The sequence below is a fragment of the Argopecten irradians genome, chromosome 16 (genome assembly GCF_041381155.1).
Source record: "Argopecten irradians isolate NY chromosome 16, Ai_NY, whole genome shotgun sequence".
NCBI classification, from domain to species: Eukaryota; Metazoa; Mollusca; class Bivalvia; order Pectinida; family Pectinidae; genus Argopecten; species Argopecten irradians.
The window spans coordinates 32,684,646-32,696,546 of NC_091149.1; the positions used below are offsets into that span (position 1 = coordinate 32,684,646).

The window sequence follows — 11,901 nt, forward strand, 5'->3', positions numbered from 1 at the left end:
CATTTACCAATATACAGTTGATCACAAGGAATAAACATGGGTCTACACGCATTTGTAGCTATGATTAAGGAAATAATCAGAAATTTAATTGATATGTATTATTTTGTACTATTGAAATTATCTTAAGACGTCGATAAATTGAAGAGAAAAACATTTTAGCAATATTCGAACTCATATTCTCGTATAAGATACATGTACTTATCACTTAGCGACTAAATCACCGAGCTACCCCGGCTTATATTTAGATATATATATAACTATTTGTTTTCGATAGATAGAAATAAATAACAACAAAAAACACAACTACTTTGCGTATTTTCGAGGTTAATGGGCACTTTTTGAGAAAAGTGTTTGGCTCTGAAAAGAGCCGTTGCTATAGGATTCAAGACTGCTTCGATTCTTGGTCACTCTTCATCATCGTCTTCGGATCCGGAAACAACGTCTACAATTTCGCCATACAGGTCTCTTCGTAATCCGGATATGTCTTCAGCTTTTTGGTGGGCATAGTCGTAGTACATGTTACGCAGGCCTTCTACAACCGACATTCTAAGTCTGTAGCTGTAGCGAAAGGTTCTCAGTCCGTCTCTCTTGGCACCGAGGTAACGGGACTGCAACTCGTCTAGCTTGTAATTCAGTTGTACGATCTGTTCACAGGCTCTTCGGAATCGACGTTCGCTATTCAGCAGAGTGAATCGTTGATCGAGTCGGGAGTTTCTTGCTTTCGTCTTCATGATTGTCTCAAGATTAAGTGATGACAGTAGATTGTCGTCGGGTATTTATACCCCTGACTTCAAGTGTCATAGGCCATAACGAGAAACTCGTGTACACATTGTCAGTACACATTCTGACGCGTGTTAGCGCATTTAGTATATTGAGTGAAAGGCACCTGCCCGACTCTTGTAAAAACACACCATTTACCGTTACGCGGTCACGGTCTGTGCGCGCGACTGCAGGCTTGACCAGAAAATGTGGACACTGGACAGTAGAAATAACTGTATGGTATACCAATGATATATATATATAAGCCACATAACTTAGAATTGCCGAGAAAGATATTGTGACGCTCCATGGTAACGTTATTGATGACGTCATAGAACAATGGGATACAATCGCAACATCTCGTCGGCAGTCTTCGGAAGTTAACGGTTGTAACCGAACACAATAGGCAGGGAACTTCCGTTAATTACACGCGGCTAATTATGAAAATGTACGCCGGGCGAGACGGTTCGATTTACAACATACCGTCGCATGTATCGAAAAGCAGTATTTTATACTGGTCGGGCGCCTCTTATACGTGTATGTATCAAATCTAATTTATATCAACGGAATCGTGACAACGGGGGTGGGTTGGGGGGGGGGGGGGGCTATTTCATTGTCATAAACAAAGGAGTATTTACGCAAAAAAGGGTAAGACGCGTCTTTAGTTATACCTCTGTATGTGGTATATTTAAGCATACTATACGAATGATTTTGTTGTCGAGTAATTATACATGTATACCAGCTCGATTCAAGGGACGTAACTCGTGTTATCATGTTCATTATACATTTACCAATATACAGTTGATCACAAGGAATAAACATGGGCCGTTGCTATAGGATTTGTAGCTATGATTAAGGAAATAATCAGAAATTTAATTGATATGTATTATTTTGTACTATTGAAATTATCTTAAGACGTCGATAAATTGAAGAGAAAAACATTTTAGCAATATTCGAACTCATATTCTCGTATAAGATACATGTACTTATCACTTAGCGACTAAATCACCGAGCTACCCCGGCTTATATTTAGATATATATAACTATTTGTTTTCGATAGATAGAAATAAATAACAACAAAACACAACTACTTTGCGTATTTTCGAGGTTAATGGGCACTTTTTGAGAAAAGTGTTTGGCTCTGAAAAGAGCCGTTGCTATAGGATTCAAGACTGCTTCGATTCTTGGTCACTCTTCATCATCGTCTTCGGATCCGGAAACAACGTCTACAATTTCGCCATACAGGTCTCTTCGTAATCCGGATATGTCTTCAGCTTTTTGGTGGGCATAGTCGTAGTACATGTTACGCAGGCCTTCTACAACCGACATTCTAAGTCTGTAGCTGTAGCGAAAGGTTCTCAGTCCGTCTCTCTTGGCACCGAGGTAACGGGACTGCAACTCGTCTAGCTTGTAATTCAGTTGTACGATCTGTTCACAGGCTCTTCGGAATCGACGTTCGCTATTCAGCAGAGTGAATCGTTGATCGAGTCGGGAGTTTCTTGCTTTCGTCTTCATGATTGTCTCAAGATTAAGTGATGACAGTAGATTGTCGTCGGGTATTTATACCCCTGACTTCAAGTGTCATAGGCCATAACGAGAAACTCGTGTACACATTGTCAGTACACATTCTGACGCGTGTTAGCGCATTTAGTATATTGAGTGAAAGGCGACCTGCCCGACTCTTGTAAAAACACACCATTTACCGTTACGCGGTCACGGTCTGTGCGCGCGACTGCAGGCTTGACCAGAAAATGTGGACACTGGACAGTAGAAATAACTGTATGGTATACCAGTGATATATATATAAGTCACATAATATCAATATATCAGCCATTATCAACTATATAATTTTTACTCTTAAACACTAATTTCAAACTCTAAGTCTAACTATAAACTAAAAACTAACACACAAAGTTCCATCTGATTCTGCTGATTATATCAAAGTTAGTTCCTTTTTACCAACACAGTCACTTCGGACACTGGACGGATAAACCTCGACTTTACACCATCGCGACAGATCATAATCTCGACTTTTCGTACAAGTCCATCATCACTTGGGAACACGCGTTCGATAACACCCATCGGCCAATCATTGCGACACAACTGACTGTCTTTAACAAGTACGACGTCTCCTTCTTCGAGGTTGGTTGTTTCGCTTGTCCACTTCCTTTTGGGTTGTAATGTCGGGAGGTATTCGCGTTTCCATCGATTCCAAAACTGGTTGGCTAAGACCTGGACATGTTTCCAGTGTGATCGATACATGTCCTTGACATCAAGCTGAGTAAGCGAAGAGGACTCAACAGGACTGCCTGTCTTCTGTGTAAGTAGTGTAGATGGCGAGAGAATGAAGGGATTGTCCACATCTGACGACACTGGTACCAGTGGTCGTGCATTCACTATCGCACATACTTCCGCCATCAGCGTAGTTAAAACCTCGTTTGTCAAACTTTTACGATTGTCCAGTAACATTGAATCTAGAATACGTCGGGCCACTCCAATCATCCTCTCCCATACCCCACCAAAGTGAGAGGCATGAGGAGGATTGAATTTCCACACGGCTCCAGATTCACCAACGAACCTCTTCACTGAGTCATCTTCCACATTGATAGCAGTCAGGTCAAGATCGTTGGTAGCGCCAACAAAGTTAGTACCGCGATCCGAGCGGAATTCCTTGACCTTTCCTCTGATCGCATAAAATCGCCTCACCGCATTAATAAAGGATGACGAGGACATCTCCTCAATGACCTCTATGTGTATGGCTCTCGTTGAAAGACAGGTGAAGATTACTGCCCAACGCTTGCTAGCTGCAGCGCCTCCTCGTGTACGCCGGGTTGTTATATTCCAGGGGCCAAACACATCCACTCCCACATATGAGAATGGTGGACTTGGAGTCAAACGGTCCGAGGGTAGATCGGCCATTTTTTGGTGACATAGGTTTCCGCGAAGCTTATGACATTTTGTACACAGACGAATCACATCAGACACCACTCGTTTCCCTCGAGTTATCCAAAATCCAGCGGCTCTTATTGCGCCCTCCGTAAAATGTCGTCCCTGGTGTTGAACGCTATCGTGATAATGACGAGTCAGAAGGACTGCCACATGATGATTGCCTGGAATAAGTATAGGATTCTTTTCTTTTGTAGATAGATTAGACTTTCGAAGTCTCCCACCAACTCGTAGGATCCCTGTATCATCAAGGAATGGGGACAGGGAGAGAATGTCACTCTGCCTTGAGATAGGCTTGCCAGCACTCAAATCCTTAATCTCAGAAGCATAAAACTTGCGTTGAAGTTCTTTAAGGATGAACGTCTCTGAATCTGTGTAGTTTTCCTGGTGTGTATTGGGTACTCCATCCTCATTCTTTACCCTGAAGGCCCTGATTCTGCCTTTCAGGAAGCTTACTGCCAACACAAGCCTTTGCCAATCCGAGAACCTTTCGCTCCGATCGACCAAAGGGGTGAAAAGTACTTCCGTCTTCTTAACGCGAATCACGTCTGGCCTGATCTCACAATCACTCTCAGGTGTGACCAAAGGGAAATCTTGGTCCGAAGGCTCTGATGTAAGATCACTCTCGTTCCTGATCTTACGCAGCCTTGCTGGTCCATTCAACCACAGGCTCTCTCGAAACTTATCGACAGTCATGTCACTTCTTGTGGCTTGGTCTGCTGGATTTTGCTGAGTAGGAATATAAGCCCACTGGTCGGGACTAGATATCTGGAGAACCTTGTGAACCCGGTTCGCAACATAGGTATAAAACCTGCGTGTAGTATTGCTTAGGTATCCTAAAACGACCTTAGAGTCAGTGTAGTAATGTACCTTGTCTTTGGGGATGGCCAGAGCCTCACTGAGTGTCACGCCCAAATCCGTAGCAAGCACAGCTGCACAAAGCTCGAGTCGTGGCACCGTGTGTCCCTGGGTAGGGGCAAGCTTAGCCTTACCCATAGCGAAACCGACATGAGTTTCTTCGTCTATCGTCCTCACATACCCTACTGCAGCAATGGCGGTCGTACTGGCATCTGAGAAGATGTGTAATTCTACACCCTTGGCTGACGTCAAAGATATTGGGGTGAACATGCGTCCAATACCAAACGAGTGAAGCTGGTTGATGGAAGCCCGCCAATCTTCCCATGTCTGAAGGGAAGTCTCCGAAATGGGTTCATCCCAATTGTTGCCGGTTGTCAGTTCTCTCAATAGAAACCGTCCTTGAATCGTAAATGGTGATAGGAACCCAATAGGGTCAAATATGCTGTTGAGCGCCGAAAGGATTCCACGCCGAGTGCCTAGAGTGTCACCCAACTGTACTTCGAAAAGGAACTGGTCTGTGTGTAGGTCCCATGACATGCCTAAGCTTCGTTGTACTGGGAGGAAGTCTTTCTCGATGTCCACAGCTTTAAGCCCTTCTCCTCGGTCCTCTAAGTCAAAGGCACTCATAACCTCTTTACTGTTTGAGATAATCTTATGTAGTCTGATGTTGCCATTCCTTTGTAATACCTCCTGAGTTCTGCGGACAATACTGACAACTTCCTCTGCTGAAGAACGGGAGGTGAGAGCGTCGTCAACGTAAAAGTCTCTGGTAACAAACTCTTTCACCTCGTGGTCGGCATTCTGAACCGCCTTGCGGAGAGCGAATGTGGCGACTGCCGGCGACGGACTATTGCCAAACACATGAGCTCTCATCCTATAGTCAATGATGTCCTTATCAGGGTCGTTGTCACGGTACCATAGGAACCTCAGGTAGTCTCGATCCTTCTCTGCTACAAGAAACCGGTAGAACATCTGTTCTATATCTCCAGATACTGCGTAGGCGTCCTTACGGAATCTGAGTAGGATTCCTAAGAGGCTGTTGGTAAGATTGGGTCCTGTTAACAAGTTTCCATTCAGGGACATTCCTTCGAATTCCGCCGAGGAGTCAAATACACCTCTTATTTTCCCAGGTTTTTTGGGATTGTAAATTCCAAAAATAGGTAAATACCAGACTTCTCCCTTCGGAGAGGGGGCGACTTCAGCTGCTCTTGAAGTTAGAACCTTGTCCATAAACGTGATGAAGTGCTGCCGTTTTGTTTGGTTTTTCTTTAGACTAGCATCTAGAATGTTAGCTCTTTTCCAAGCCATTTTCCTGTTGTTAGGCATACTTTGTCTAGGCGTTCTAAAAGGAAGCGGTGCTACCCAGAATCCATTCTCGTCGCGTGAACACTCTCTTTCCATCAGATCGCGAAATTTCCTATCTTCGACTGACCAACCAATCTTTTCATCATCACTGGTCTTGACAAACAGGTCATCATACTTGAGGTATAGATTCTGCTCACAGGGAGGAAACAGCGATCCACGGCCATTTGTGATTTTGGTCTTCAACACTTTGACTCCAGTACCAGTAGGCGAGTGCATTTTACCTAGACACATTTCTCCTACGACTACCCATCCTAAAATAGTCTTCTGCGCAAACGGTGCTTTGTTCCGACAGACTATTTGCTCATGTACATGGTGTGCCTCAGGCAAGTCGCGGCCAATCAATAATCCCATAAAACACTCTGGTCTATACTTAGGGATATCCTTAGCTATTGGCTTCAAATGATCCACTTTCTGGACAATCTCTGGCGTAGGTATCTCGGAACTGTCCATAGGAATGTTCTCACACTCGATAATACTTGGGAGATAAACGCTCCCTGAACCATCTGCTGACCGCACCGTCAATCCTACTGCTCTTCTTCCAGAGGATTTCCACTTCCCTGAACATGACGAAAGAGTATAACATATCTCTGTACATGGTACGTCCAAGGCGTCCAATAGCTGCGGACTTGCGAGGGTGCAGTTGCTCTGATCGTCTAGAATTGCGTACACTGTGATCGCCTTGTCTGGCCTCCCTTCTGGGTATACATCGACAAGTAATGTCTTTGCACAAGACCTCCCACTTACACCAGTTCCACAGACAGCTGTGCACTTAGAGTTTAAGTCTGGTGGCTCCCCGCCGTGAGGATCCCCCGTTGTTTTCTGCTCCTCTGGTCGACTACGGGATTCATGCAAAACAAAGAGATGTCTTCTACTACCGCATTCACTACACTTGACATCCTCCTTGCAGTTACGTGCTGTATGAGCTGGGCCGATGCATCTGAAGCACAGCCTGTTCTGTCTGATGTATTCCCTTTTCTCATCGAGACTCCGTTTCTTGAAGTCCTTACACTGATCTATAGAATGTGAGTTGGACTGCGGATGTATAGGACACGACTTCCCATTTGTTGTCTTATCTGTCTGTACCTCTGTCTTTCGGACACGGATGTCTGACTTCTGTTTGGGATCTTGCCGTCTAGAAGTAGTGTTGTTGTGTTGTTCGCCGATATCAACCGTCAATCCTGGATCGTTCATCACCGTAGCCATTTCACTAACAAATGTAATAAAGAAGGAAAAAGGTGGGAACATAGCTCCGTGCGTACGCTTGTAACCAGCTGCCCTGTCCGTCCATTTCATCTGTAGTCTAGTAGGAAGTTTAGGAACTATCTGTCCAATGCCTAAGGCTGAATCATAATGCGCAAATGAGGTTGCGTATTTAGGGTTTTGCTTGGATACTTGTATCTCTGTTAAGATGTCGAGTAAATCGTAGAGTTTCTTGCCATCCTTCAACGACAGTTTTGGGAATTTCTCTACTCTGTGCCGTAGGGCTGCTTCGATAACCTCTGGGCTTCCGTAGCGCTCATCAAGCCTTTGCCACAATATCTGTCTTCCGCGGTCAGGGTTGGTAGCGTTGGTGGCTCTGATGCTGATAGCATGACTCGACGACGTAGGTCCTAACCATTTTACTAACAAGTCTAACTCCTCAGAGGCGCTTACTCCTGCTTCAACCATAACAGACTGAAAACTTGCCTTCCAAGATATGTAAGTGTCAGGAGTATCGTTAAAACTAACCAGCCTTGTTATAGCAAGATCCTTCTTCATTAGAAATTGAGCGAAATTCATGTAGGGTAGATTTGCAGCCTGCATTTGTGGTTCTTGACCCATCGGGGGTACTAATGCCTCAGTACCTCTCGGTTCTTTGGGCAAGGACGGTGCATAAAGAGGACTGTCAGGTTCCCTACTCGGTACATCGCTGATGCCAGTTCTAGGGATGTAGGGTGGTGCCAAATAATTCAATGGATCCTCTACTTTAACATGAGGGTGAACTGGAGGTAAGGAGTATTGAGAGGGAGGTGGCTCCTTCTCTATGTTCATCTGTGACTCTACGTACGCTTTGGTACCAATCGGGACTGAATGTGTTGACCATTTGTCAATGGTAGTAAAATCCTCATACACCTTAGCTTCTGCAGTAGCTTCGGCACAGGCCCTTTCTTCTTTCATTACATCTAAGTCAGCTTCCAGGTCTTCTCTCTTGCGTCGTGAGTCGGCCTGTGCTAATGCCTCTTGCCGCGCTAGTTCAGCCTGTTGTTTGCGTAAAATGGCCTCCTTCCTCTTATACTCCGCTCTAGCCTTGGCCTTCTCAGCATTTACCCTTGCCTCAAGTGCCTTGTAACTTGAATTTGATCCGACTGATTGGTTCGAGGTCTGGGACCTTCTCTCAAGCAAGTCCTGTTTCCGTCCATCGATACTTTGAAGGACTTCATTTACCTCACAGTCACACTTGCTCTCTACCTCACAATGAGAATCCCAGAGTTCAATACTTGCTTCTGTATGGTACAAGCTTAGGTAGTTTCTATAAGCTATTGAGGTAAGTCTATACCTTCCATAGGTAAGACACAGATTTCTTTCTGCCTCACCCAAGTGCTTATCATCACATGAGGTCCCATACTCCAAGCATTGTGTCACACTTTCCCAGTCTAGAGTAAGTTGTCTACGGAATGAATTAACCTTCTCCGTGAATGCTGCCTCGGCCTTTTCCGTCAGGGTCCTAATGCGTCGACCTTCTGTACGCTCTGAGGCCACAGCCTGGGGTTGCTCGGCTTTATCCGTCATCTGAGCTTGACTTGTCATCTTGGAGAACAGGATTTTTTACTGTACTGCCCTGAATTACAATACGCAGTTGCCTTTGCGAATCATAACAAGCAGTCAGTTAAACAGGGAAACGTTTCTTTATTGATCGTAGATCCCGTAAAAACTACAACATAAGAAATTACAAAACACACCTTAAAAATAGAATTTACTAAATGTCAACACTAATGTCACTTTAAACCTACTACATGTCAATACTTATTTCGCTTTAACCCTGGTACATGTCAATACTGATGTCGCTTTAAACCATATCAAGATAAACAATAACCTATGAGTATTTTCATATTGGACATTATAATTCAAACTTGTGACCATACAAATCAGAAAAACTGACAAAGAATTATAACTGCACACAATATAGATATTATCCTGTCATTACATTACATGTACATAGCTACAGTATAGCATGTATGATACAGAGTATTACAATAACCATCTATAATTTGTAGATGTACATTTAGACCGGATTTCCTTACATGTCAATAAATCTACTGATAAATTCTAATGTATTTTTAACCAATGCATTATAACAAGTAAATAAACAAGTTTAGTACAAACATATGACACTTACATCCTGGTGATCTCCAGTGGACTATTTCTCTAAATTACTAGTGCAAGCAAGACTGTGGAGTTGCATTTCCCAGCTGTAATAGTACAAAGATATTCTCAATCAACGTGACTAACTTAAATTGATACAGTATTATTGTTGACATGACTAGCTTAAATTGATACATTATTGTTTATAATGTGGTTTCATTATACAAACCGTAACACATCTTCAAATATAAATGACTAGAATAATTTCTACACACATTCGTGTATTACAAAAATAGCACCAAAGGCCTACCTTCAAACCGAGATATAAACAAACAATACAGCATGTAAAAATAGCATGCAGACGAAATGACTTGTGAAAATACCGTTCGTAAAATTAATAGCTTTCTCGACTAGCTTAATACTTTGAACATAACAATGATATGATTAATCATACAATATATAACAGTATGCATACAATATATTGTTGTACTGGTTACTTACTCATTGCAAATAATGTAAACATTTTGATGGGAGCAGGGATGCTGACCATGTGCTTTGGCGTGGGCGGAAGCTGAGTTAAGGGAGATAACTCCCTTCACCAGCCGAACATAATAGGTCGCATGCACCAATGCAGCACATGTACAAAAAACATCGAATATACAATGTGCTTCTATAGACTTATACAAAAAACTTCGATGAAAAAGTCAGCCTACTAATGTTTACAATACCGAACATTGTCTTTTGACCTTTCACCTCGCTTTAATAAATGTAATAATCACACTTCCACATAACGAATGTTCAGCAAAGGTGTGGACTTGTTAGACAAAAACTAAGACATCTTTTTAAAAAAAAACAATAATTTCTGACATTAAAGTAGGAATAATTATTTTATTCTCTGACGGACGCATGGTTCGGATATGAAATAAAAAATGAGGCGTACCAGGTTTAAAGCGAAATAAGTATTGACATGTACCAGGTTTTTTTGATGAAAGACAAAATATCTTTATATATGGCGGGGAACATTGACGGACATCTGACTATTGACACAATGCAACACGGTCATGTGATCATAAATAAATGTCAACCATTTGAACAAACATGGTATCCCTTCATCGAAACATGCTACAGGCCCAATATCAGGTCTTAAGAACTCTAGGTATTGACAAGAAGTAGCTTAAGACCCTTAGGGTCAGATGATCTAAAAATTGGTTTCTTTTCGTAAGCAAGATATATTTTTAAGTATGGTGATTTTTTTAATATATATGACACATTTTTTTATGTAGTGTGATAAATATTTCAAGTTATACACAAAATGTTTTACGTCGGCAAGTAAATATTTTATGTGAGGACGTAAATGTTTTACTAGAGCAAGTAAAGCATAAACTTAATTTTTCGCCTTACTTATAAAGATTTTTCATCCTTCTTAATAAAACTTAATTACCTTGCCATCTCTGTTCCGCCGTAGCTTATCCATAAAAATAAGCACTTATATAACGATAACGATTTACGAGTTTCACTGTTAAGTACCCGTACCAGACGTCCGTGTTTGTTTAAGAAATCAAGCGGACGTGACATACAATGTATTATATAGGTGTTTCAGTTCCTTCGTGATTGTTTGATAGTCATGGTCTTGCATATGATTTACATCAAATATTGACAAACCTCATGTGACATCCATAATTATTGTCATTTATGTTATACAGAAAATAATGAGTATAGATGGCGTTTTTGGCAAATAATGATTTGATGGTGCTTAAATGCTTGAATAATCGTAATTTGTGAGCGTTTAGTCTCAAAAATTATAATTTAGACGCCAGCGATATTGCCACTTAGTGATTTGTTTGTTTGTTTGATTATTTTAACGTTCTATTAACAGCCAGGGTCATATTAGGACGGCCTCCCATCTATGCGGCGTATAGCGTGTGTGAAGTGCGAGGTGCGTGTTTTGGGAGACTGTGGTATGTTCGTGGTGTGTCTTCTTGTATAGTGGAACTCTTGCCTTTTATATAGTGCAGTATCACTGAAGCATGTCGCCGAGGACACCAATTATCTAAGTGAATGATCGATTAAACAAAGAAGGGTTAAATTGTTTACTTCTTATAATAGGTTGTGATTACAAAATGGAATGCAGAAAAAACATGGTAGGTACAAAAAGATTTGCAAGCAGTATCTGAGTGGACAAAATACAAAAAAAAACGGCCACGAACTTTATTTATACATCGTTTACTTTGTCTATGTATTATATACATGTCCTGTAAATGGATAATTCACATCCTGTAAATGGATAATTCACATATTTACTTTCATAACAGATATGATTGCCTGTAAAACGTTCAAATTGTAAGACGAATGACCCAGTTAAATATACAGAAGAAATCATTCAATCGAATATTTTCGTTTTTGAGAATAACGATAAAGTTTAAGACATTAATCAATAGTAACAATTATATGCAAAAATCACCTTGTGGTGAGATTCCTGTGTGTCCATGTGAAGGTACACTCACTTATGATAAATTATATAAGCGTTTGTGACCAAGGTAGACAAATAATCAATGCGTAACAACATAAATGCCTGTTAAGTGGAGACCTATCTATAAACTATTTTGAATAAATATCTGAGCACATTATCTC

General features: G+C 41.6%; 1 protein-coding gene across 3 annotated transcripts; it reads right to left on the reverse strand.

Moving 5' to 3' along the window:
- Nucleotides 1–2,206: 2,206 nt before the first annotated feature.
- LOC138310749 (uncharacterized) lies at nt 2,207–11,901 on the reverse strand. Of its 3 annotated transcripts, none has more exons than XM_069252088.1 (3): nt 11,732–11,901; nt 9,305–9,377; nt 2,207–8,839 (listed from the first exon to the last, which is right to left on the reverse strand). In XM_069252088.1, exon 3 carries the CDS (start codon nt 8,713–8,715, stop codon nt 2,704–2,706), a length of 6,012 nt encoding a protein of 2,003 aa, XP_069108189.1. In that variant the 5' UTR covers nt 8,716–8,839; nt 9,305–9,377; nt 11,732–11,901; the 3' UTR covers nt 2,207–2,703. The 3 variants fall into 3 exon arrangements, with proteins under 3 accessions (XP_069108189.1, XP_069108190.1, XP_069108188.1); XM_069252089.1 differs by lacking the exon at nt 11,732–11,901 and adding an exon at nt 9,772–9,902; XM_069252087.1 differs by lacking the exon at nt 11,732–11,901 and adding an exon at nt 9,581–9,776.